The sequence below is a fragment of the Marmota flaviventris genome, chromosome X (genome assembly GCF_047511675.1).
Source record: "Marmota flaviventris isolate mMarFla1 chromosome X, mMarFla1.hap1, whole genome shotgun sequence".
Taxonomy (NCBI): Eukaryota; Metazoa; Chordata; class Mammalia; order Rodentia; family Sciuridae; genus Marmota; species Marmota flaviventris.
The window spans coordinates 13,250,869-13,278,375 of record NC_092518.1 but is presented as its reverse complement, the minus strand read 5'-3'; the positions used below and the strand labels follow the sequence as shown (position 1 = coordinate 13,278,375).

The 27,507-nt window shown below is 44.5% G+C and overlaps 1 protein-coding gene across 2 annotated transcripts in view; it reads left to right on the top strand.

Annotated features, from left to right (window-relative positions):
• The window catches only part of Phka2 (phosphorylase kinase regulatory subunit alpha 2), a 71,630-nt gene extending 47,815 nt beyond the window's left edge, over positions 1-23,815 (top strand). The window contains exons 15-33 of one of the 2 annotated variants that reach the window (XM_071606000.1): positions 197-306; positions 1,426-1,570; positions 1,827-1,905; positions 4,209-4,378; positions 5,294-5,473; positions 9,003-9,091; positions 10,125-10,258; positions 10,992-11,148; positions 11,975-12,054; positions 12,238-12,316; positions 12,424-12,553; positions 13,140-13,241; positions 15,740-15,858; positions 16,615-16,644; positions 18,191-18,244; positions 20,183-20,353; positions 22,167-22,220; positions 22,857-23,057; positions 23,602-23,815. In XM_071606000.1, coding sequence (XP_071462101.1) covers positions 197-306; positions 1,426-1,570; positions 1,827-1,905; positions 4,209-4,378; positions 5,294-5,473; positions 9,003-9,091; positions 10,125-10,258; positions 10,992-11,148; positions 11,975-12,054; positions 12,238-12,316; positions 12,424-12,553; positions 13,140-13,241; positions 15,740-15,858; positions 16,615-16,644; positions 18,191-18,244; positions 20,183-20,353; positions 22,167-22,220; positions 22,857-23,057; positions 23,602-23,772 — 2,255 coding nt within the window. In that variant the 3' untranslated portion in view covers positions 23,773-23,815. The remainder of the gene's footprint in view (positions 1-196; positions 307-1,425; positions 1,571-1,826; positions 1,906-4,208; positions 4,379-5,293; positions 5,474-9,002; positions 9,092-10,124; positions 10,259-10,991; positions 11,149-11,974; positions 12,055-12,237; positions 12,317-12,423; positions 12,554-13,139; positions 13,242-15,739; positions 15,859-16,614; positions 16,645-18,190; positions 18,245-20,182; positions 20,354-22,166; positions 22,221-22,856; positions 23,058-23,601) is intronic. The other variant, XM_071606001.1, reaches the window with a different exon arrangement.
• Positions 23,816-27,507: the final 3,692 nt, after the last annotated feature.

Here is a 27,507-nt window from a genome sequence, read left to right as displayed (position 1 = left end):
CAAGCTGGAGATGTAGCTCAGTGGTAGAGCACTTGCCTAGCTTGCATGAGGCCCTGGGTTCCATCTCCAGCACTGAAGGAAAAAAAAAGTGGGTTATCTAACATAAAAATAAGCCCAGCCTTACCCTGAATCACTAGATTACTTACTTGTTACTATATTTCCTCTAACTCTAGTGTTTCTTTTATTTTACAAATAGGACGAAATAAGAATATGAAGCTGAGTGGGCGACCATATCGGCACATTGGTGTTCTTGGAACTTCTAAACTCTATGTGATTAGGAACCAAATCTTTACTTTTACACCCCAGGTGAGAAGAGTAGGCCAGTGGCAAACCCACCAGCATCCTTTTATTAAGTCCTTTTTTCTGTCTGGTAAGCTTTTCTTCAACAGACATGGCAGAATTCTGCATGCATAAGTTCAGATGGAGACATATGAAGTGATACCTAGTACCTTGTACATGTGTTCATAAATGTTGATTGAATCAAATTGCATGTGTCATTACTCCCAGTCATCAATATTAGTGAAAGTCACACTGCTTTACAAATTTGCTAGTGACATGTCACTTGACTTGCAACCCTTGTGCTTCTAATCTTAATAGTCCTTAACCCTTGTCAGTTGGATTTCCAGACCCTAGCCCCCTTATTGGGCTACAGGATATACTGATTATGGAACTTATCTTCAGTGTTTTTATTTCCAAAGAAAACTAGCCCTGAGGAAGCACTAAACCAAACTTTTTGAACAGCTATAAAGATGAATGATAGGGTTGCTTTGTCAGCATGGGGCACAGCATGGCCCCAGCTTACTTGGATACAGGATTGACTGTGGTGTCTTGGATCAGTAGCCCCAAGCTGCTATTTTTCATCTGAGCCCATGCTGATCAATTAAACCTTGTGAATTTTTTTCCCTTAGCACCAAATTTCAGTCCAGAGCTGAGCATGCACTAGTCCAGAGGTCAGGAGAACAATTTGATTTTCATCGACATCAGGCAGCAGTGCTTTGAGTTGGCATTAACCAGGCATCAATCAGGTGAACAGTGTCTCCACATCTCACCTCCTCTCAAGGCCTCACTTGGAAAGCATCTCCAAACTGAGTAGCCCTGGAAGGAGTAGGAATTAAGGAGTTATTGGTTTGCTTTCAGAGACATTGGTGTTGGGCAAAGCACTTAAGTCCTCCATTGGAGGAGCTGAAAACAAATCTAGCAGTGCACCCTTGCCTTCTGTGCTATTTTAACCACAGCTTCTGGGCTGATGACAAGATGATTTGTGTGATCTCAAGGGGAGTGGCCCCATGATGGGTGCATTAAGGACACCACTGAGCATCTTCCCTGGCAACAAAACTCCAGGATTAGTGCTGCCCTGAGAGACAGCTGGTGTTGTGTGGAGATAAACGAAGGGTGGCTATTTATTTGACCTGTTCTGACTTTCAGTTCACCGACCAGCATCACTTCTACCTGGCCCTGGACAACGAGATGATGGTGGAGATGCTGAGGATCGAGCTGGCCTACCTGTGCACCTGCTGGCGGATGACAGGCAGACCCACACTCACCTTCCCCATCACACACACCATGCTCAGTAATTTCCTGAATTCCATCTGGCTGGGTCATGCCCCATGGGTGGTTGGGTCCTTTTCCAAGTGTTTAGAATAGATCCTATGGACAGAGCTGAGTATTGAAGGGACTCCTTAGCAGCTTGGCTTCTTATCTCAGGAGTCTTCTGTGCCATAAGGAATTTAATTAGATTGTGCTGATGAAAACATTTCAGTGTAAAGCTGGAAAAAAATGTATTCCCAGATTAAGTAAACTCACCATCACTTTTTTTTTTCCTTCAGCAAATGATGGCTCAGACATTCATTCTGCAGTTCTTTCTACAATTAGAAAACTAGAGGATGGATATTTTGGAGGAGCTAGGTAATTTCTTAAATCTTTTGCTGCCCTTCTCCCCTTTTTCATATCAATTTTCATTTCAATTGCTGAACCTAGAAACATGGTATTTAAAGTTAAAAAAAAAAAACAAGGATTTAAAATTTACCTCCTCCTGAAACAGCATTTGGTTGTCAAACTTTTGCAGGCACTAGGTAGCCTTGGGCATAGAGAGGTGGGCACATCAATCTCTCTAAAGTGATGTCCTTCCTAGAATACCTTTATGGAGTACTGTGTTTCTGTTAAAAATCATGGAAGAAAACACCAAGTGCCTAGGGCTCATCAAGTGCCATATAAATGTTTGACAGTAGTATACTGTCACCTTAAGAATAATTCATAGAAGCTGGGTGTGGTGGTGCATACCTATAATTCCTAGTAGCTCAGGAGGCTGAGGCAGGAGGATTACAAGTTTTAGGCCATCTTCAGCAACTTAGCCAGGCCCTAAGCAACTTAGTGACACCCTGTCTGCCAGGGCAAAACAAAATAATCGTTAGAAGTAGGCCCTTGACTTTCCAGGGCAAAATTTTTTGTTCAGGCAAGGGTAGACTTTTTTTTCCCTGAGGCTATCTGCAGCCCATTTGCCCTTGGAAGCCCAAGCACCTGTGAATTCAGTTATGTTGCCTGCTCCAACTTACTCCTTGAACAGTACTATTGAAGCTAAGTCCTAATCTGATGCTGGTAGCTCAGAGGGAAGTATCTTGTTTTCATTTCTGGTCTGACATTTTAAGAATGTTTTTGTAGGGTGGAAATCCCATGCACTCCCAGCATCTAGGGACTGACCTTCAGAACTTGGGGGCTGCTGCCTCTGTGGGGATCCCAGGCTGCCAATCCTGGCTCCCAGTCTCCAGTGGAACTTTTTTCAGCCCAATGGGCCACTCAGGACATCTGCTCCAGTTTGGGGATAGTGGGTTCATCAGATTCCTTCTAGAGAGAACTTTGACTCTAAGACATGCTTCTTCCATCAATGGTAGCTCAGAGGGAAGTACCCCTCCTATGCCTGTGTAACCACATTTCATGGTAAGGACAAGTGCACCAGGAGAATGATTACTTCTGGCCCAGTCATTTTAGGGGGGGGAAAACACCACACGTTGATTCTGGTTCAAAGTGTTTGCTCAATTTATTTTGTAAAATAAGTTTTGGTTGATATTTGTGTTGGGTTGGAATAAGAAATCGGCATGATTATTTTGACTTTTAATATGTTACATGCTTTCTTTTTTTTTTTTTTTTATTTTATTTTATTTTTTTTTTAATTTTTTATTGTTGGCTGTTCAAAACATTACATAGTTCTTGATATATCATATTTCACAATTTGATTCAAGTGGGTTATGAGCTCCCATTTTTACCCCATATACAGATTGCAGAATCACATCAGTTACACATCCATTGATTTACATATTGCCATACTAGTGTCTGTTGTATTCTGCTGCCTTTCCTATCCTCTACTATCACGCCTCCCCTCCCCTCTTCTCTCTCTGCCCCCTCTACTGACATTCGTTTGTCCCCCTTGTATTATTTTTCCCCTTCCCCTCACTTCCTCTTGTATGTACTTTTGTATAACTCTGAGGGTCTCCTTCCGTTTCCATGCTTTTTCCCTTCTCTCTCCCTTTCCCTCCCACCTCTCATCCCTGTTTAATGTTAATCTTCTTCTCATGCTCTTCGACCCTACTCTGTTCTTAGTTACTCTCCTTATATCAAAGAAGACATTTGGCATTTGTTTTTTAGGGATTGGCTAGCTTCACTTAGCATAATCTGCTCTAATGCCATCCATTTCCCTGTAAATTCTATGATTTTGTCATTTTTTAATGCAGAGTAATACTCCATTGTGTATAAATGCCACATTTTTTTTATCCATTCATCCATTGAAGGGCATCTAGGTTGGTTCCACAGTCTAGCTATTGTGAATTGTGCTGCTATGAACATCGATGTAGCAGTGTCCCTGTAGCATGCTCTTTTTAGGTCTTTAGGGAATAGACCGAGAAGGGGAATAGCTGGGTCAAATGGTGGCTCCATTCCCAGCTTTCCAAGAAATCTCCATACTGCTTTCCAAATTGGCTGCACCAATTTGCAGTCCCACCAGCAATGTACAAGTGATGTTACATGCTTTCACTTCATACTTGCTATTGAATTTTTGTTGTAATTTCTTGGCTGACTACTTAGGGTGATCTGCTGAGTGATAAATTTATTGATTCTGGCAGAAGCACCACCTGGTTATTGAAAAGTCCCCCAGTGATTCATAGTGGAAGTTTGTCCACACTCCATTGATGTCCCTTAACATAGTGTCTTTTTGGCAGAGTAAAATTAGGGAACCTGTCGGAATTCCTCACCACATCATTCTACACGTATCTGACTTTCCTGGATCCAGACTGCGATGAGAAGTTGTTTGATGATGCCAGTGAAGGGAGCTTCAGCCCTGATAGTGACTCAGATCTGGGAGGATATGGGGAAGACACCTGCAATCAAGGTATCATGTGGAATGCTTTTGCGGGTGCTTCCTTGAATTTATTTAGACCTTCGTACTCTGATAAAATTGCCCTAAAACCCTAAACTACAAAAAATTAAAATATAAATCTAAACTAAAAATGATGCCTTTGAAAGTGGGGCTTTTTTAAACCCAGAGGGACGAAGAGTTTCAAGTATGAGGACTTTTCATTGTGTGTGTGTGTGTGTGTGTGTGTGTTTGGATATAGCTCACTTGCCTACTGAAGCTTAGGCACCTTGAGTTCATTTGCACTGTTTGCTTCAACTTACTCCTTGAACTGTTTTTGACAGCTTTTTAAACTAAGATCTAACCCTGGATGACCAAGGGCCAGTTAGGCCAGCGCTCTATCACTGAGCTGCACCCTCAGTCCTCACAAAATATATTCTGAAGACAGAAACACATTGCTTGAATTGTCAAAGGAATGGTAGAACCATCTGGGTTCATTTAGATATGAGGAAGGAAACCTCATGTATATAACCTTTCTCAATCTGAACAAATAGTTGGGTCAAAGTGACCTGGCTTTTGCTTTTTGATAGTAGTTGGAATTGGAGCAGAGAATTCCACAAGGTTTATTAGCTCTTAACAAATTAAAACAAAATGACTGATGTCAGCTGCTGTCCTTCAGGTACTATGCAGCTCATCTTAGGATGATGTCATGTAAACAATTATCTTGACCTGTGTTTTGTTTCCCCAGGAAGAAGTTTTTCTAAACAATAAATTTATACACACATACATTCTATCTTTTTACCTCATGGGGTGGGTAAAGGTGTCAATATCTATATCTAAATGTCTCCTTTCACTAACTTACTTGGCACTGCCCACTACACATAGTCACTATTAGGCATTTGGGATATTTCTGTAGCTTGTATTCATTGGCTCTTTTTCTTGCTTGTCCAGTTATAGAAAGCCAAGATGAACTCGACCAGTATATGAACCACCTTCTGCAAAGCACATCCTTGAGGTGCTACCTACCCCCTCTCTGTAAAAAGACAGAAGACCTCCATGTGTTCAGTGCCATCCACTCCACTCGGGACATACTTTCTGAGATGGCCAAAGCAAAGGGTTTGGAAATTCCATGTATGTTATTGAACTCTTTTTTTTTTATGGTGTAAAACATTATTTTTATTTTTTTTATTTTATTTTTTATTGGTTATTCAAAACATTACAAAGCTCATGACATATCATCTTTCATACATTTGACTCAAGTGGGTTATGAACTCCCATTTTTACCCCAAATATTGAACTCTTTTCTACCTATTAAAATACCTTCTTTTATCAAAGTAATGTATGAACATAATTTAAAAGAATCCTAAAAGACAACAAAATGCTTCCCTCATCCGTCTACTTGGAAACGACCATTTTTAACTTTTTAACCATTTTTAGCTGTTTCTTCTGGCATTTATATATCTCCATATCTCTAAAATAATATGTATACATATGTATACATATCAAAGCTTGGCACCTATTGACTTTCTGTTACATGGGTAAGGATTTAGCTGGCTTAACTCACCACTCTTGTACTCCCTTCCCTTAACCTACCAAGGGAGCTGTATGAAAGTTTAGTTACATCAGTATTTACTCTTATATGTATGTAAATATTATTCCCAACTGGTCATTATAGTATATTGTGATTATATTACCATTTTTTACTTTTGTTTTTTTTTTTAAGTTAATAATTGTTTTTTTATTTGTTTTGATTTCTTTCTCTATCTTCAGTGGCCTCACAATACCAATTTCCACAAGGTAATCATATCAATGAATCTCTTGATTCCACTACTTACAGTCTGTGAGTCTCCTCCTTTCTGGCCAAGAGCACTCTAAGCCTGTTGTATCCTTATCATCCTGGAAATTTCCTTGGGCTCATACCATTAGTTGTACTCCTTGTTTCCTGAATCTGGTGGGTTCCCTGTGTGTTCCCATTTCCTGATTTGTTGTTGTTGGTGGTGGCTTTTTTGTTGTTGTTGTTGTTGTTGTTATTGTTATTTTGGTGGAACACATTCTGGAATAGTTTCACTAGATTAAAAAAAATTAGTACAATGAAAGAGGGCATGGTAATGACAGCCCTCAACTTGTTTATTTCTGAAATTCCTTTCTGACTTGGTTGCCCACCATGTCTGGGATGTCATTTTTATTCCGGGATCTTCCTTCACCATCATCCTGGAGGGTTCCTTGACTTGTCTCCTGGGTTGGCTAGTGTTTTCTGTTTCTCAACTCTTCCCTTTTTTTAGTTCACTCTCTCATTCTAGTGAGGACAACCAGTCATTTCCTGAGAAATAGCACATGGTGGGTTACATTGTTGAGAACTTGCAGGTCTGAAAATATCTAAAAAATTCTATATCCATTTGAGAGTTTGGCTGGGTAGAAATCTAGACTGAAAATACATTTTTCTTCAGAATTTTTAAAGCATCACTTCATTATCTTTGCTACCAGTGTTGCTATTGAGAAAACTAAACCCATTCTGATTTTTGATCCTTCCAGTATAAACTGGTTTTTTCTTTTTCTTTTTTTTCTTTTCTTTTTTTTTTTAAGTCATTGATAGACCTTTATTTATTTATACATGATGCTAAGAATCAAATCCTGTGCCTCACACATGCCAGGCAAGTGCGCTACTGCTGAGCCCCAGCCCCAGCCCTAAACTGGTTTTTTCTTTAAAGTTTTTAGGATCTTTCCTGCTTCCCAGTTCTGAAATTTTAGTGATGTGTTGTGATCTGCATATTTTCATCCATTGTGTTGGGTCAAACTTAGCAGGCCTTTCCAGTCTGGAAAGTTATAGTTTTCAATCATGTAGTTTTTCTGAAAACTTTCTTGAATCATTTCCTTTCTTATATTTTCCTTGTTCTCACTTTCTAGTATTTCTTTGATTCTAGTATTGACTTCCTAGAGAAGTCTTTATCATTGCTCTTCTTTTTTCCATATTTCTGTCTGTTCTGAGTGTAATTGCTTTTGTGTTTTAAATCTTAGTTCCCAAATTTCATCTGTTCTTGTTTCATGCAAGCCATATAATTTCTTATTATTCTAAGAACATTAATGGGGGGGCATGTTTTGTTTTTGTTTGGGCTTACATTTTGTTCTCCCTGAATGGTTTCCTTTTCCCCCAGTCACCTTTTCCTCTTTGTTTAAGTCTCTGTCTTTACACATTAGAATCCTTCCTCCAAGAATGTGGGTAGGACTTGTGCCTCAGGGCTCCATGGCTGTAGACTTGTCAGATTTCCCAGAGATGTTCTACAGCACCTAATTGAAAGGTAGGGTCTTTTTGCCTGATCTCTACAGCTACTTAGTCTCCATAAGGAATGCACTCAGGCCTTTATATGTACTGGTCAGCCCCGAACCTAGTCACCCTCCCTCTTTTACTCCATTCAGAGAAACCCTCTAGACTCCTGTCAGAGTGAGCAAGGCGGTCCCCACACTGTGAGTTGAGGAGGGCATCTAGGGAGCTCACTGCTTCCCACATAGCTTTTCTCCAGTCTTCCTTATTTTGATCACCCCCTTTGAATCCCCAGTTTCAGAGGCACACAGTGCAGCAAGTTCCTAAGACTTCTGGAGATTCTTTGATGTAAATCTCACTGGTTCTTGTATTTCCCTTCTGTAGACTTGGGCTTTGGTTGCTTTGTATCTACTAAATCGGTTATCTTTCATCCATTGGTTTTTCCACTTCCAAAATCTTGTCACTACTACCTTTCTCTTTTTTCCCCCCTATTCTTGAGGATTTATCTTTTAAAAAAGAAATTATTTTCCACATTCTGAGTGGAGATTTGGAACAAAGTAAAATTCCAATATTTGATTTGACTCACTAGTGTAACCTGGGCACTTATAATACCTTTTTTTTTTTTTTTTTTTTTGGTAGCAGGGACTGAACCCAGGAGTACTTAACCACCAAGCCACATCCCAGCCCTTTTTATTTTTTATTTTGAGACAGGGTCATGCTAAGTTGCTAAGGGCCTCAGTAAGTTGCTGAGGCTGGCCTTGGACTTGTGGATCCTCCTGCCTCAGCCTCCTGAATTGCTGGGATTATAGGCATGCGCCACCATGCCCAGCTATAAATGACTTTTAAATATGCATCAGTTTTTATCTTGGAAACTTCCTAGTCTCCTGAGACAATACAATAGCCTAGAAGACAGAGATAGATTAATGAATGAATACAGATAATAATATTCAAAGATGGTTAAAACATAAGACCTAACACCCAACAGTGGTAGAATGAAATGTATACCGAACAGGAAGCAGAGACACCTGGATTATGGAACCCTTGTAACCTTGGAAAAATAAATAGTCTACCCTCTCTGGGTCTCAGTTTTCTCATGGGGTGGGGAGAGGTCTGACTCAATCTCTCTAAGTCTCGTTCCAGTCCTAAGATGTTGAGTAATTTCCCCTGAGTTCTAGGAGGGAAAAGTGAAATTCTCTCAAAGCAAAAAGTCATTTCCTGCTTATTTCTCATTCCCAAATTTAGCACATGAAGTGGCTACATGATAAATTCTCATTGAAATTGGCTAAACTAAGTAGTCATTCCTCAGTTGGATTGTATTAAATGAGGAGTAGCCACCACACCTCTCAAAAGAGTACTTCGTTGTTCCTCTTCAGAAGCACTCTCTGTTATTTTGTTTTCCAGTCGTTCCCATGACTTTGCCAACTAAAGTTCTAAGTGTGCACCGTAAGTCATTGAATCTTGTTGATTCTCCTCAGCCACTCCTAAAAAAGGTAAAGTATTTGGAATAGTTAAAAATTAAAAGGTATAATGCTTTATAATGCTGGGTTAGTCCCAACAACTTTCTTAAATGTTGGAACTCAAAAGAAAGACTGTATTTCTTGATATCCAGAACTTTTCCATTTAGAAGCTCCAAGTTTTGATGTGAATCCAATCCCTTAGTTGTCTGGAATATGATGGGCATCATCACATATACCAAATTTGATGCAAACCTTTATATTTTGCCTATAGGAAAGGTCACTACCTTTTTGCTGACCCATACAACCCAGGTGGTGCTGGCAGAAGTGAACTATCTGTCCCCTTGGCCTGTCCTGTCAGCCAGCCAAGGCAGATGACGTGCAGAACAAGCTACAGTGCTCTGTTACTCATGTTCTTAATGTAATGAAAACCAGGAAGAGAGTTCTTAGGAGCATAAAAATCTCAGGCTGTTCCTTGTTGCTTCCCATAATTTGTTATTTTATTATGAAGTCTCCCCTTGATTATATCTCAGATGAATCAAAATATCCAGTGCCTGTTGGAGAAATTTTAACCTAAGTTCAGTTTTGCATTATTTAAAACATGCATTTTGTGTTTATTTTGCTTTAAAAAAACCATTTTATCAAAGTATAATATATGGACAGAAAGGTACATACAGCTTAAGTATAGACTAAAATGAATTGTCACTGAGCCAATATACAAATGGCCACCTCTGGTTCCCTCTCAGTCATTTCCTCCCCCTTTAGTCCAAACATAATTTCCATTATAATTCCTAACAGCAGAGATTAGTTTTCCCTGTTTTTGAACTTGGCATAAATAAAAATTACACATATTTTAACCTGTTCCTATTTCTTGCAAACATTTGTCAACATGGTGATCCACTTATCAAAAATAGTAAAAGCCTATAAATAAAAAGGTGTAAAATATTCACTAAAAAATAGGTCCAGCACAGTGCCAGAGTTCAAAGACCAAGTTGGTGTTTTACTTCTTGATCATCTGAAAGTTCCTACACTCAACCCCTCTCCTACTTTTTTACTTTTATACGGCCAGGCTCCTGAAAATGACTTCCAGTGGCCCAGAGATGACCATGGTGATGTAGACTGTGAGAAGCTAGTTGAACAGCTGAAAGATTGTTCAAATCTGCAGGACCAAGCAGACATCCTGTACATCCTTTATGTAATAAAGTAAGTTGTCTTAGTCTGTTTGGGCTGCTATAATACAATACAAATTGGCATTATAAACAACAGAAATGCATTTCTCATAGTTCTGGAGACTGGAAATCCAAGACCAAGGTACCAGTAGATTCAGTGTCTGGTGAGAGCCAGCTTTCTTGTGGATGGCACCTTTTACCTGTGTCCTCAATAGTAGAAGGGATGTGTTAGCTCTCTGGGCCTCTTCTATAAGGACACTAATCTCAATCATGAGGGCTCTGTTCTCATGATCTAATCACCTCTCAAAGGCTCCACCCCAAAATATCATCATCCTGAGGGGTTTAGCATTTTATCAGAAATTTAGGGGGCATACAGACATTCAGGCCACAGCAGTAGATTTATGGTTTCACTAGGTTGAGCCTTCTCAGTTCTCCTTAATTAATTCATTTTCCTAGTTTCTCAGCCTGCAGCAACCCGGGTCATGATCATATTCACTCCAGTTACCCAAGATCACCATGAATAAGTCTTCCATCCCCTTCTTTGCCTACTGATGCTTACCTCCCAGAACAAGAAGGCTGAATGAGGCCAGGATCCTACAATGTCCTTATATTAATCTTCTGTTTCAAAGGACATAGGGATGCTTTGGTAGTATGGAGCCCTCTCAATGAGGCTGAGGCACTAGGAGTACCAGAGCCCTTGACATTCATTCCTCTTGCAGTCTAAACATTCTGGCCCAATATCTCTGCATTTTTCTATCTCTTGACAGGGGTCCCAACTGGGACACCAATCTCTCAGGACAGCATGGGGTCACTGTTCACAATCTTCTCAGTGAGCTCTATGGGAAAGCCGGCCTGAACCAAGAGTGGGGTTTGATTCGCTACATCTCAGGCCTGCTCAGGAAGAAGGTGGAGGTCCTTGCTGAGGTCAGAGCAATCATGCCTGCTGGGTTGTCCTTCATCCCCTCTTGCCCTTTGTCTTCTTCCTCTTCCTCTTCCAATCTTGGAGTTACAGAAACTCTCGAGGCAAGTGCCTCTTAACTGTAAAGGAAAATGGAGACCTAATCCAGAACTGGGGCAAGCCTTTCTCTCCTGACCTCCCACTGCTCTGGGAAAGCAAGCAGAGGGAAGAAATTTCAAGTTGATTAGTTTGGTTCATTCTTAACCACAGAAAAAGGCTTGCCAGGAAATCAAATGAAGATACTCTGTGGCAACACAACCTCAGAAACATAGCTCTCTTATTTGTGCACATCCACAGTACAGTGATCATTAACATTTATTACCCTGAGCCCCTGCCAAATCCAGAACCACTTCCTACAACACTGAAGCTCAGTATTCGGGCAAGGTGGTGGTATTTATTATATGTGAGAAATGGAGAAACTGGTAATTTGGGAATACAATGTGGCCATTCTCTCTTACCATCACTACTTAAGGACTCATCCTGCCTTGTCAAGTATCAGGGAGCCTAAGGGATCTGCTGCAGTAGATGGGCATTAAATACCTATTGATGGGCCTTGCAGAGCCAGGCCTGGGGCCACACCTGGGAGATGCAGAGACCTAGCCCTGCCTAGGTTGCTTAGTCTGGGATCTGTGTATGAGTTTTTCAAACAAAGGGCAATGTGGATCATAATGATTGTGAAGGTAAGTTTATGACTTTACTGGCAATGACCCAGTTGGCTTTGCCTAATCTCTCTCCCACCCCAACCCCTTTCCCTTTTTCCTCTCTCACCCTTTCTCCCAAATACATGTTTAGGCCTGTGCAGACCTGCTGTCCCACCAGAAGCAGCTCACTGTGGGGTTACCGCCTGAACCACGGGAGAAGACTATCTCGGCGTAAGTCCACAGCCCAGAAACCTCAGGTTTGTGGGAGAACAATGGGAAAACAGCAGGGCTTTGTACTATTCAGGAGTCCCTCTGTCACATGGGCACTTGCACAGAAAACAGGTATCTTTCATGAAGGGCAAGGAGGCCCTAATCCCAGGCACCTCATTATATTTGTGGCCTGCTCCTTCCTAGGCCTCTTCCTCCAGAGGAGCTCACAAAACTCATCTACGAGGCCAGCGGGCAGGACATCAGCATCGCGGTCCTCACACAGGTCCGGGGCTGGCACGGGAGGGGTGACAGCCTTCCTCAGAGTGCCAGGGGGCCCCTTGGTCACCCACTGGGTCTCTGAAACCCTGTCCCCTTGTGTGTCTTTGCCAGGAGATTGTGGTTTACCTCGCTATGTACGTCAGGGCCCAGCCTAGCCTCTTTGTGGAGATGCTTCGACTCCGGATTGGGCTGATCATTCAGGTGATGGCCACAGAGCTGGCAAGGAGCCTGAACTGCTCAGGTGAGAGGCAGTGGCTTCTGAAGCTCCTACCTGCCCAGCTCTCCCCGGCACCTGGCCTTGAGGCCTTGCTCTGAGGGGACCCCTGCTCAAATATTCCTGTTGGCTTCCAATGCCATCGGCCTGTCAGACCACATAGGCGCAGGGTACTGGAGTTCCTAAAATAGGACAAGGAGGCACTAGTGATATTTACCATTTCTGTACCTAATAGCTAAGCTCCTTCCTGCTATTCTTGCTATGAGATGTCATCCTCCATTTAGTAACAACTTCACTGGGAAGAATCCTTCCAATTGAAAATAAATAGCAATCACAAGACACATCCCAGCATCAGGGATCAGGGAAATGTGAGAAAAAATATGTGTCTAGGAATTAAGCAAATATGGTACCAATTTAAACAACAGCATTTAGAATCCCCAGGGACCAGTGCCTTTCAGCCCTGCAGTGCCAGTGAGGTGATCCTGACCAGGAGACCTGCCACTACATCCTTTGTCACTCCCTCCCACCCAGGTCCACTACGTCTGTACTATGACTGTGCCTTCACCTGCCACCAGTCCTGGGTCTGGGAAACTTACAAGATGTTTGTTTGTAGGAGAAGAAGCTTCTGAGAGTTTGATGAACCTCAGCCCTTTTGATATGAAAAATCTCCTACACCATATTCTAAGCGGAAAAGAGTTTGGTGTGGAAAGAAGTGGTAAGTAATTGCTCTGGGTATCTCTACAGGGAGCTGCTTCCTTGCCATGCAAGTCAACCCCTATACTTGAGACTCGGACATGTGATTGTACTGTTCCTGTTTAATGGGATGGACAGAGGCCTAGGCTCAAGGTTCCTGCTTTTAAGGCTTCAGGACACCCTCGCAGGTTTGCTGGGACAGCATTTCTTCCACAGGTTTCAGTGGCACATGCACACAGTGTCATGCCTCTGCATCCTATGTCTCCTGTGGCCATAAGCACCAGCTGTCATCACTTGTGGGGGTTAGGGAATGACCCCACGTGTCGGGCTGAAAGAGTTGTTCTTTCAAATTGCCTGAAGTGGCCTTTGGTTTGAGTAGAAGTGTTCTCAGCTAGGTCCCGTCACCCTCCATGGGGCAGGAAGAAGACCCTCTTCAACCTCTAAAGGCCAGTTCATTTCCTTCAGTCAAGTCTTGCTCAGTTTATCTGTCCCGGAACCTTGCTTGCAGTGCTAAGAAATATAATCACCCAAGTCCTTGTTCTCAAATGCTCTCTAACTATAATTGAAGCAATTATCATTTCTCCTCCTCATAAAAAAGCTAAATGATTTGCAGTCACATTGGTGAATTTATTTCATCAAGCCAAAGAAATACACTGTGGGCTGTGGACATTGGGTACTTTGTATTTTTCCTGAGTGTGTTTCAGCCACAGACCAAGGGAATCATATGCATATTGGTGGCGTTTCTCCTTTCTAAGGGAGGAGCTCTCAAGACCCTTGTCCAAAATTAATTTCCAGTTCTAATGCACAATCCTTGAAATGTAAATGTACAAGATAAATATTGTGTTCTCATCATATAGTGTATATGGTTTGACACAGATAATTGTCATTAGAGTAAAGCTATAGATGCTTATAACACTACCAACTGAGTGATATCATTTAAAAGCCCAAATATGGTTAATTGCAAGTAAGGACAGAAGACGAGCTATCTTTTTAAAACATAATATCATTTCTTAATTTGTAATTATTCAATTTTTATAAACTAGGAAGCTTATATTGGCTTAGAATTCTTAAAATTCTGATTAAATCCTGAGATAGATCTGAGATAACTGTTTCCAGTGAACACCCCCATACAGGCCCTTCTGGAGCTTTCCAGACTTCTTTTGGCTTCCATTTTCCACTGGCCTGGTGCCCCTCTTCCCCCTCAGGCTAATCATTGTGTCTCCTTGGTGTTTTCCTCCCTCTCCACTGCCCTCCATTTCCCCTAGCTTCTGTGGGGTTGGGTGGGGAGTGACCTTCCAGCCAGGCCTGCAAAGGGGAGTAGTGGGGTGTGAAGGAGAAACATGTACAAATGTCCAGAACAGCATATCTGGCTCAGGAGTGAGGGGCTAGGAAGGCATAGTCCAGAGGCCAGGCCCATGGAGGGGGAGGGCCAGGGATAGGTGTGAGTCTTGCAGCTGGTGCAATAGATTGGAAGGGAGGGGCTAGGGTGGCAGAAGAGTCTCCCTGCCCCCTGGGCCCTTAGCAGCACCATGTGCCTGGCTCTCCCACATTTCCTTCCCAGCCCAAGGTCTTCCAGTAGGCTCAGTACCCCTGTGGCTGGGGTGGGCTCTCCTCCCTGTACCCCTGCAGTGCTAAATTCTGCCCCAGATCCCTGTTGTCCCTGGGCAACATGCATTGGCACCTGCATCCAGTGTCTAGACAGGGACTGGCATGCTCTCCATCACTGGGCCCACAGCCACAAGTGTCCAAGTAACAAGCCCCTCAGTGAGAACCCTGTAGTTTTGTCATTTTCCCCAGGCTCTGCTGGCATTCTGAGGGTCATGGGGCTGGGGATAAAGACTGGCAAGATCAGTGTGGGTCCTCCATGTGAGTAATGATGAATCCCTTACAACAATCAAATGTCATGCAATCATTATATGTGAGGTGATAGAATATGGAATGGCATGGGAAGACATTCATGATAACATATTAAGTGCATATTAAGTACAGAAAGGTCAAGGACTATACATATATACATATCAGATATAAATATATATGATGTATATTTCATATGTTTATACATATGTGATGATTCTGTTTTATATGATAAAAACATTTACCACAGGAAAAACACAACCATAGGGAAAAAAAACCGTCAGGATAACAACTAAAATGTCAAAAGACATTAGTTCTGGCTTGCTTAGTTGGGTGGTTTCAGTTTTCCACAAGGAAGGTGACCTTTTGAAAAAGTAAAAAATTATTTTAAAAAGCATATTCAGTTTCTAAAGGGCTTTCTGCCACTCTGTTTTGTGTGTACTGATTAAGGAGCTTTTGCACTTTCATACAGCCCTGCAAGACCCTCGTGGTGAGTCTGTGCCACCCTGGGCACTGAGAGCCCAGCACTAGCCAGGACAGGCAGAGTTTATAATCAAGTGAGAGGGACGAGCGCAAACCCAAAGAAGCACATCATTCACATTTCTTCCCTTAGGGTGGGTGCTGTATAGTCCCAAAGAACCACATGTGTGTGTGTCTTCCCTCTAGTACGCCCTATTCACTCCACCACATCCAGCCCTGCCATCTCCATCCACGAGGTGGGACATACTGGAGTCACCAAAACTGAGAGGAGTGGCATTACCAGACTGAGGAGTGAGATGAAACAGGTAAGAACACCCTGGCAGTGGCAGCAGCAGGAATGGGAAGAGAAGTGGTTCTCCTGCCTAGGCTCACCTCAGAAGGTCATAGAAACCCAGGGCATGAAGCTTCAGCCTGCTTTTTGTAGAGGATGTGAGATCCCTTCTGCCTTGGGATCTAAATAAAGCTCTGTACCCAGATAGGTACCCCTAGCTGCCCCTGTGCAACCTGTACCTGCCTGTTCCTTCACCTCAATGTGATGTTTTGTATATGTTCTAGAACATGCTTTTGTCCATGTTTGGTTTTGTGCCATTTAAAAAGTAGAGTCATACAGAAAGAAACAATCATTTCTCCATCAAATGTGTCCTTCTATTGAAATAGAAGGATCTGGAAATAGAATTGAATGACCATGATACCTATGTTACCCAGGTATCTCTTTTCTTTGTCCCCTTTTATTTAATTCACAATAAAAATCCTTTTGAACTTATCCTCACAGGACTGTGATTCAACATCTTTTTAGTCCTGATATGCACTATGCTAGAACTTGACCATGACCCATGGTAGGAAATAGACTTTCCTTTTGACAGAGACCTACAATGAGAAATGTACTTGGATTTCCTCCTGTATTTCAAACATTAGTCATGTTCCACTAGCTTGAGTCTGTGAGGCACTAATGATCACCCCCTGAGGTTGACCATCACTGCCCTGGATTATCAGAGGGTGATAGAAGTATTAGGGTGTTCTTGATTTAGTTTTTGTTTATTTTCTGATGTTTTAACTTTCAGATGACAAGGCGATTTAGTGCTGATGAACAGGTGAAATATTTTTGCCTTGTTTTGTCTTTTACTGTGTGTCTTTCATGTCCTTTCTGGTTTGAATGTGGAAAGTGAAGCTGTAAATACAGAGTGTGACTAGGTGAAGGAGCAATTCTGCCCATCAAAGTGGCGTAGTCAGACAACCCCCAGGGACAGAAAATGAGCGGGACTTGAAGGCAGGAGAAGTGACCTTGCCCTGGGCTTCAAAAAAACCCATTTGTCAAATTCCTGGGCTTTATAGGATACTTGTATGGTCTGGGCTCTGCCTCAAAGTTCCTGTTCAAAAAGAAGAAACTAAATAGGGGTATCTACGCAGGAGCTAAATTGGGTATACTTACCAATAGAAAGGCTAGGGCTATTCCTGTCTGCAGATGACCTGGGGGAATTTAACCCTGGAAGGAAAAAAAAATGTAAGGATACTGTTCTTCAATGCCACCCTGTGACATCCTACTTCCTCCAGAAAATTGGAGTCACTTTTTTTTTTTTAAGAGATGTGTCTCACTGTGTTGCCCAGGCTGACCCCAGACTGGGCTCAAGCAGTCCCCCTGCCTCATCCTCCTAACCAGTTGGGACTACAGGTGCACACCACCATACCTGGCTTCCAGAGTCACATTTCTAATGATTTGATGTCCCTATGGACCAGGAGAGTATAGAGGAATCACGTGTTGACATGTGAATGCAGATTGCACATTTTGTCCAGGGGTAAAACATACTTATCTCTCATTCTAATTTATGCTTCTTCCAAGTAAGGAACCAACTTTCCAAACACCTTCCTTTGTCAGCCACTCGGTGGCACCGTTCCTCTGGTTACCCATACTCTGCTGGCCTAAGCATGGGTGAATATGGATGGTTCCTGTCACCTTCATGTAATTCTGTCCTTGCATGTTACAGAGACAGAATGATCACCTTTCTTCTTTGATGTGTTTATATTCAACTAGCTAGTACAAGTTTTATATTTGGCTATATTTATATTTCCTTACATTAAGGAAACATTCTCTGTTCAAAATTTAATCAGTGCCATGACAGTTTAAATTTCTATTCACTTTTGCAAGAACACCAGGTACACAGACCATACCCTTGTAATCTAAGAGTAGAGTCTAGACTTTTAGGTGAGGAAATACTTGTATGGCCAAAGGTCATCACCCTGATCACATGTGTGCATTTAACAAATACCTATGGGATGCCTGTTAGATGCCAGTTGTTAGTGGTGGTTATGGGCATTTTGTTGATCTCTAGATTTTCATGACTCAACATAAAACATCAGCATTTCATGACTGAGTTTGGAAAACATTCCACCTCAATTAGGCACCTTGCACAAGCAAACAGAATCTGGTATGTTTGCTTTTTTAAAGAAAGACCTGGGGCTGGGGCCCAGTATTGGGCCAAGGTGCTGAGGCTAGATCACCTGCACTTCTGAGTGAGAACCTCTTGAGCCAGCCCTCTCCATACCTTCCTTCCTGGCCACTTTTCATGCCTGTGTGCTTGTGCTACTGGCATCACTTGGTGTCTTCACACATGACTGAGTCGACTCTTTTTGTTTTTGTAGTTCTTTTCTGTGGGCCAGGCCGCATCCAGCAGTGTGCATTCCTCCAAGTCTGCGGTAAACATGTGTTGAATCATGTCCCTCCCTGCCTCCTCTTCTGTGTTCATACTGTCTGAATCTTCTAGTGGACTCTCTCTGCTCCTACCTCATCCCTGAATTGTTTTGATTTGTATGAGTGTGCGGTGCTGGGTATAGAACCCAGGGCCTCATATATTGCCAGGCAAGCTCTCCAGCACTGAGCTTCTTCCCAGCCCTTACCCCTGACTTCTGAAGATTTGAGCTGGGTTTACAGTCTCCTCCTAATTTTGAGGAATTTCTAGAAAGGCTGAGAAGTTGTTCAACTAAACTTTGTTTTCCCTCTTGAGCTATCAGTTCTCTCTGCTTAAGCTCCTCAGCATGGTGTGGTTGAGGAGAGCTCTCCTCACCAGTTTGCAGGAGTTTCTGGAATCTTCAGGGCATTGGTTCCATATTTTTTAATTGAGTATTGAGCTGAGGCAGGGAAGCACATGCTGACCAGCACTTTACAGCCACATGGCCTGGCTCCGTGTAGGGTTCCAGCTCAAGTGAGGGCCTAAGAAATGTTCTAATCACAAAGACAAATCTGAATCTTAACCTACCAAAACTAAGAGAAAATCAGCTGAGTCATTGATGAGCTTGGCTGTAATTACTTTTATTTGTAGCTAATTGTTGCCTTATTTAAATGGCAGTAATGAGCCCAATGGAATAACCCAGCCTGTCTTTTTCAAAATAAGATCTGCTGAAGTCAAGATTAGTACAGAGAGAAGCCCGCTTCCTGTCCTGCTAGTGTGCTTAATATTGGGATTTTATTTTAAGTCTTTAAATTCAACGTTGTGCATTGAAAAATCAAAGTGCCAAATAATCCAGGACAAAGGCATGTGTAAGGATGCAGGTTACCCTTACCCTGACCTGGAGGCTGAAGGGCTAGAACCCACCCTGGGCAAGACAGCAGGCCAAGTTTTGCTCCAGCAAGGAGACACGGATGACTTCAGGCAAGCCCCTCTTCCAGCTCTGGCCACCAGGCCCCATTGGGAGCTGCTATTTGGTCATGGGCAGCCCTGCAACAGTGCTGCCCTCACAGAGCCCAGAAGGAATCCAGTCTTTGGAGGAAGTGAGAAGGAAATGACACCCTCCTACCTTGTGTCACCAGGGCCAGTCCCAACTCAGAGCCACTGTGACCCTGCCAAGGCCAAGAACAGGAATGGTAGCAGGCAGAATTGAAAAGCATGGGTGGAGATACTAAAATCTGAGGTCCCTGCCACTAACTGGGGATTCCTAGCCTTGACTTTTTGTCTTTGTCTCTGGGTCCTTCCCTCCTGTAGGAGGTATGGTATTCTCTGTGGTACTTGCCCTATAGTGATGCTGCTCAACTGGGTACTTTGGCATTTGTTCCCTGGACTGCAGACCGGAGAAGCTCACCTGCTTTGAGAGCCAGCATCTCTCCTGAGGTGTCCTCAGGGGAGCAGCCCTCAGGTGGATAGCTGATCCTCAGCACTCAGCACAAGCCAGTCATGCTCTCAGGGTTTTTCCGTGTCTTCACTCAACAAATGCCCACAGGCAGCTCCCTGTTGTACAGATGCAACCAGGGTGGCAGTCGGTACTAGTGTAGGGCCAGGGAAGCCTCACCTGGGTCTGTGCTGCAGCTAGCTGTTACTGAGTTGGGGTTGGCACCGCAGTGGCCTGATCCCAGAACTCACACCATCCCTGCTTAGCCAATGCCCTATGAGTTTGGGTCCTCTGGGTGTTCTACTACCTCTTGGAGGCTGGGAGGAATCAAGTAACCAACCTGGAGAGCAAAAGAATAATCCAACATCAAAGAGCAAAATGGACAAGGAACCCTGTTCCTCCCTGGGTGAGTGGCATATAGTGATTTTGATTAGTTCACTAAGCCAGCCTTCATGGAAGTGAGCTTTTCCCTGGGGCACCTGCTGGGCATCCCTCAAGACTTCTGAAGACTACTTGCTTTCTGTGTTACAGAGGTCCAGCACCCCATCCTCACCCACAGGCACATCATCATCAGACTCAGGAGGATATCACATTGGCTGGGGGGAGCGGCAGGGCCAGTGGCTACGCAGAAGAAGGCTAGATGGGGCCATCAACAGGGTCCCGGTGGGATTCTACCAGAAGGTGTGGAAGATCCTTCAAAAGGTGAGCTGGGCACTGGGCCATACTCTGCATGCACTGGTACTGAGAGAAGTGTTCCCAGGGAATGAGCCAGCCCTCTATTGCCTCTATGGGACACAGTGGCACTGCCAGGTATCAGGTAACAGATGGCTGCAGAACAAGCAAACACACAGCCTCTGACCTTGAGCAGCTCATAGTCTAGAGCAGGGTTTCTCCACCTTGGCACTGTGTCATCTGTCCCAAGTTATTTTTTGCTGTTGGGAACTGTCCCATGCACTGTGGGGGTGTGTAGCAGCATCCCTGGCCTCTATCTATTAGTTGGTGTCTGCTGGACACTGTGTTAGGTCCTGAGGGTGTTCAGGAGCTTCCAGTGTGGCACGCAGTCCTGTGTGCTCTGAAGGCACAATCTTCCCAACACACACACCCATCCCGGGCTGCTCCTGCTTCCTTCCCTGGAGGACCGGGACCCCCAAGTCCCACCTCCTTAGCCAGCTTCCCACTGCTGTTATGGCTATCCCAAAGGGTTGTGTTTCCCATCTGTTAAAGAGTCATTGGAGGTTGTGGCTGGAAACCAAGGAGAGGTGACACAGCCAGACGGTACTGCACACCTGAACACGGGAAGCCTGTATGAATGCCTGTTGCCAAGGAGGGGGCAGCATGGCCAAAGGGGGCAGATGGGCCCCTTTGTTCTCTGCATTCCATCTCCTCCCACATGGACCTCAGGACATTCATGCAGCTCCCCATGCCCCACCAGAGCTTGTCCTGCCTCTCCCACAGAGAGATGGTATGCCTCAGTTATAAAGCGTTGATCCAAACCAAGACAAATTTTTTTTCCCCGGAATGATTTCTTTCTAGCTCATTTCACAGTAGGAGAGGAGTGAAAAATGCAGTAATCCCAAGCTGAACATACTCTAGCCCCCTTTGCAAAGTCACAGCACCATTTGGTCTGCATTCTTTCTGTAGCAAATGCCTTTGGCCAGTTGTGGAGCTTTGGCCTCTGTGCTTTATGGGTCTGAGGTCTTCCTCAGGGCAGGCGCAAAGCTGGGTAAGAGGAGTTCAGAGCGGACCCTGTCCATAAACAGCTGGACTCTGATACCCACTAAGGGGAGCCCTCAGAGTTGTGGATGCCCCTCGTGCGCCATCCCCTGCCTCTTCAGGAGTCCTCAGGAAGGGGTGAAGGCAGGGTGGCTGCTGCCGGCATAGCCGGCACACTAGCAGTTAGAAAATGGCCATTAGACTAGGAAAAACTATTCCTAGAAAATCTCCCCACTCTTCCTGGGGCATCATGTTTCCGTCCGGACTTCCACTGGCACAAAACCAAGATGCTTTTATTATGAAAGAGCAGCATTTTGTATTGAGCCTGCTTGATATTTATATATACGGTGTGCATGTGCATGTCTGTGCATGTGCTCGAGTCTTTTGTGATTGGTGCTTTTTATAGAAATCTCGAAAATAGACGCCTGTAAAGGCACAGAAGCATCACTTCACCAGTAGGAGCCATGAAAATCTCCCTTCATTATGGCACCAAAGGGGGCCTGGCAGGCACCAGGGCCCAGTTTTATGGAGCCTCCAGGGAGGAGGATGCCACAGCTCCCAAGGGCATTATTCGTGCAGGATCTGAAAGATGCCTGCTGGTTTCCCTAGAATTGTTCCATCGAAAACACAGCCTGTGGGCAGTGAGAACAGCGCTCTAAAAATAACTGACAGTCTGGCGTGTTCCAGCCCTCGTGCAGATTTCCAGGGCAGGGAGAGCTGTGCAAGCAAGTGCGTGTGTGAACACTCAAGCACTTTTACCATGTTCTAGAATCTGACTGAAATGTCTGTGTTCTTCCTCCAGTGCCACGGTCTCTCCATTGATGGTTATGTCCTCCCATCCTCAACGACCCAAGAGGTATGAGGAGGAGAACCCAGACCTCCGTGGGTTTCTTTTATGGGTTCTGAACGCTCACACGCGTCTCAAGCTTGTTCTGAGTAGTCGGGCTATTTGTAGGTCTGATCTTTTCAGCCACTTCACCCTCAAATTGTGCAGCTTCTTTCCTGTCACCTTTTGTCTCGTTCAGAAACAGCATTTCTAGACTATCAAGCTCCATATTTTCCCCAGGACCCCTGAATACCCCAGCCAAGTTTCCTCTCACACATACTAGACCTACATGCGGCCTCCATGGGCCTCTTTTCTTGAGCTGCAAGAAGGTTTATCCCTGTCCCACCCCATGCATTATTTTAAAAATGGGTGTTTTAGTTTGACCCTACCCAAGCAGGGAATGATGAGAAGAAAAATAAGAAATAGTCCCTATGCCCTGCCAGTCACAGTCCAGTGTGTAGATAGAGGAGTCTAGGACAAGGCCAACTGGCTCTTGGAGCAGAGTGCTCAGCCTCCTACTCCAGAAGGTTCCCACTGCAGAATCAAGACAGTGGCCAGAAGGGAGGTGGCATTTGAGCTGCGTCCCAGTGGTGCTGAGGGAAGTGTTGGTTACTGGGCTATTTCTGTCCCATCTCATTGCTGGCCACCTGCCTGTCCCTTTGACAGATGACTCCACATGAAATCAAGTTTGCTGTCCATGTGGAGTCAGTGCTGAACCGCGTGCCCCAGCCCGAGTACCGGCAGCTGCTGGTGGAAACCATCATGGTGCTGACACTGCTGTCAGACACAGAGATGGACAGCATTGGGGGCATCATCCATGTAGATCAGATTGTGCAGATGGCCAATCAGCTGTTCCTGCAGGACCAGGTAGGTGTGCCCAGACCATCTGCTCACCCCACAGCTGAAGCCGAATAGTCAGGTTGGCCAGCATTTTGCCTGTTGAAGCTGGAGGTTCTATATCCAATAGGAAGGAGTATGCGCCAAAGAAAATGTCATCAGATGGTGAAAAAATGGCCACTTGGTTAGGAAATGGCACAGTGGCCACTTGGGAAATCAACCTTTGAACAGGCCTGTGTCTGTAGCTTTTAGTCTAAACACCACCACTTGCTACATATGTGGCTCTGGGCAAACCACTTATCCTGTATACAAAATCAGGTTAGGCAAAGAAGCTGCCCTCTCATAGTCAGTGCAGAGCTGCAAACTAGGGTCTGTGAGAACATAGTCCAGCCCAGAGCAGAGGCAGAAGGCCCTACCTGCTGGGAGGCACAGGCTTTCTTTAGTGAAGCCTGGACTTGGACCTCTAGCAACCACCCCTCACCCACACTGGCCGCCTCCAACATGCAGAAGAATCTTGTGGGGTGGGGGAGGAGGTGGACTCTGCTCACATTCCCTCTGCCTGTTCCTGCTGCAGGTATCAATTGGAGCCACTGATACCCTGGAGAAAGACCAAGCCACAGGAATTTGCCACTTCTTTTATGACAGCGCTCCAAGTGGGGCTTATGGGACAATGACCTACCTAACAAAAGCAGTGGCTTCTCACTTGCAGGAACTGCTGCCCAGTTCAGGCTGCCAGATGCAGTAAGACTACAACTATAAACATGATCACCTCTGAATCTGTCACTTGCCTCCTAGCCTCATTGGGAATTTTCTTCTGTCCCCCAAGATCCCCTATGCTGTCACAAAAGCATGTCCCATCAGAAACATTCACTGGGAGGAGATGGCAGCACTGAAACCAATGTATGTTTAAACCACAGATAGAACTGATGAATCCTGTGCTCCCCCAAGGAGCACCCTGGGATCATTTTCTAGGTTCATTTTGCTGGAACATTTGTCACAGCATCTGGTCTCATGGACTCTAAGAAGGAATTAGAAATTGGTCTCTTTTGAGTGCAGAGCGAACTGAGAAGCCAGCTTAAATTGGCTCTCAGAGAGTTACAGAAATAGGTTCGATGAGCTAGTGACACATCTTAAAGACAGAAAGATCCTTCCAGCAGCAATAGCTAGACAAGCAGACCTTGACAGGGGAACATCTTAACAGGATGCAGTCTGTCTGGGGTCCAAACTGTTTACCAAATAGAACAATTCTATCTTTCTGTAGAATTTTCACTATCTTGTACCCTGCTTTCTTCTTAGCTGCTCTGTTAGCATGGCTGACTTCATGTAACAATTCTCTGTTGCCAAGATTTATACAATTGCTCCCAGTTAATTTTGGCTCACATCTTCAAGAATTTTATCCTGGCTGCCCATGAATTGGGGGTGTCTCCTACCTTATGAAAACTCCCACATCTTCCAGAATCTAGGGGGAAAAAAAGGTGAGACTCTGAATTTTTTATAATAGCCAAACAAATTGTTGTTTTGGAGCTGGAGCAGGTAGGGAGTCCCCTGTCTCTTCCCTCCCAGGCTCAAGAGGAACCATCACATGATGAATGAGTCACTAGATGCCATGGAAATTAATTGTGTGTTCCCACAGAAACATTGCTTCCCTCTTAAAAATAGAGCCAGGCTGGGAATTTGAACTCTTTTCATAAAAGCATTTACATCCTCACTCTCGGGTGTGGTTGGAGATAATGGTTGTAGAGAAAGATGGGTTGTGACAGGGTCTGGCAAATCTTTTGCCAGGTGTCCTTGTGAATGGAGTTTCTCTCCAGGCAGTGTCTTCCCCTGGGGGGGATAAACATTAGAGAGAACAATTTCCATAAATAATACACCTTGAAAGACAGGTCATCTGGTGGCCAAGGGGTGCCCTCTGTTTGGGTGACAGTGATGGGTTAGATTCATGATGATGCTGCCTCTGAAATGGAAATGAGACTACTGGATCTGTCTCTCGTTCCTTGAAGTGTCTGTGGAGGGGGGAGAAGAGAGGATGATGCTGTAGCTGCTTTAAGGGGCCACAGCTCTGCCTAGCACCCCTCAGAGTCAAGATGCAGTACTGATAGTTATTCTTAAAGCAGAGGAAAGGTACGTGACTGCCCCCTGGCAGAGTCTTTCTTTAGGCCAAACCAGGTGTTTTAGTTGCTCCTGGGAGAGGCCATGGTGACAAGAGCAGCCTCCCTGTGCTCATCAGGGCTTGGTGGTGTGCAGATGCCACTCACCAGGGACTTTACTGCCTTTGGTTCCATTTCTTCCAAATCACAATACTCTCCCTGCTGGGCTAAGAGTAGTTACATAAAGAACAAGCCCCGGAGGAGTCTGTCAGTTCCTGCCACGGATTTACACATTCCTTGCACAGGCACAGATCCCAGAGACTATGTGGGCAGCTGGCCTGCAGCAGCCCATACACAGGCCTGGCTCCACGCCCTCTCCCCCAGGCTCCTGCACAACCCCTACACCTTCCCATTCACTCTCCCCTTGGAGAAGGATGAGGGTGCCAAGGTGGCAACAGGACTGGAAGGAAAAAAGCCTTAACCAGCCTGTTCGCTGCCATTTGCCTGAAATCCACAGGACACAACCTCCCTGGTTTCCTATATTTTTCATAGGCTTTTTTTTTGGGGGGGGGGGGGCTTTAAGACATGCCCAACATCAGCATGAGTCAGAGGGTAATGTAATTGCCTGACTCCTTGGTGGATCATTTTCAAACACATGCTATAAGAAAAGTAGGATGGGCTTCGGATAGAGCTCAGTTGGTAGAGTGCTTGCCTCGCGTGCACAAGGCCCTGGGTTCAATCCCCAGTACCACAAAAAAAAGAAAGAAAGGTACGAGGCACGAAAGTGCCTGTTGTTGCTTGGAAGAAGCTCTAGGAAGAGCTAGAACACGCCAAACTAGCCAGGTGCCAATTCAGAATAATCACCTGCCTGCCAATGACCTGCAAAGCCACAGCTGCTATGTTTGGGCCCCAGCGAGCTGTGGGCCTGGAGGGGAGCCATAATAAATGACTTAACCACTTCTTCGAGTCACTCTTTGAAACCTCTTTAAATGAAGCCCTGAAATAGGGCTGCATTTCCACAGGCATCAAGCTGTCAGCTTCAAAGAAGGAGAATAGGCTTCTGAGGCTTGATCCCTTTAGTGAGCAGCTGAGGCTACACCGAGGAGCAGAGCAGATGTTTGAGGGGGGTGGGGGATGGGCGATGGTATGGTACAAGTCCTGCAGCTGACACCAACCTTGCCTGGGGGGACTTGGTTTCCCCACTGCAGAGTGGCCCCCAGAGCCTTAGGTCTGCACTGGCTCCTCCCCTACCCTGAGGCTGTGGGAGGGGAGCTTTTCCTATCTCTCCCCTCAGTGCTGACCTGACAACTTTGACCTTTACTGAGGCTGTTGGGTTACAGTGTTCTGTTTCAAAGGACAAGCTTGTGAAGTAAAGAACTAACATAAGTTGAAAAGCCACTGGCTGCCCCACTGGGTGCTCTCATCTGAGATGAGTTTAGTATTCCTGCACTTATTCTGTGATCTTGGACAAGTAAGTTAATGTTGCACCTCACTTTGCGCATCTGCAAAAAAGTCAAGAGGCCTAAGAACTGACACAGGACTAAGCATGCTGAACTCACCTGTCTTTGGCTGTTGGAGTGACCAGATATGCTCTATTGGCAACCCCAGGCTGGCCAACTGAGGATAGGAAGCTCTGTTTGTCATGCCCAGTGTTTCATGGGGTGGAAATCTGTCAGGTCAGAGGATCTGCCTCTCTTCTAAGGCATGGTGACAGGAAGGAGAATTGTTAGGCCTCAGCTGCCTGGATAAAGAGGATGCAAATGCTCCCTGTGTTAAAAAAAAAAAAAAATCAGGAGGCAAGAGAAACAGTTTGTCAGTTGATTGATGCCATTTATTTCTGGACAAGATGACAGGAGGCTTGGCCTCCCTTGAAGTAAATTACAGCAGAATCATTTCAGTTCTGTTGACTCACACATAAGTTTAGCAAATAGCTTTTGTCTTTTCTGCTTCCTTGTCAAAGGGTACAAAAGTCTCCCATCTATCCTTCCCTTTACACCATTATCTTTCAAGGTGACTCTTATGCTTTTGAAGTCCCTGCCATCTGCTCTGTACAACTCTGCATTTTGCAGGATGTGAGAGCATCGTGTTCCCAGAATGCCTTCTGTTCTCCCAGACTTGGCCACGGAAAGATCTGCCTGTGAAGTGAAAAGACAGCAGCCCCGTCATTCTCTTAGAGCCCAGTCCCCCTTTTCTTCCTCAAAAAGCCACTTAGGAGGGGCTGGGGTTGTGGCTCAGTAGTAGAGTGCTTGCCTAGCATGCGTGAGGCACTGGGTTCCATCCCTGGCACTATATAAAATAAAAAATAAATAAAATTAAGGTATTGTGTCCATCTACAACTAAAAATAAATAAATATTTTTTTAAAGCTACTTAGGAAAAAATCCATGGCCTTTGA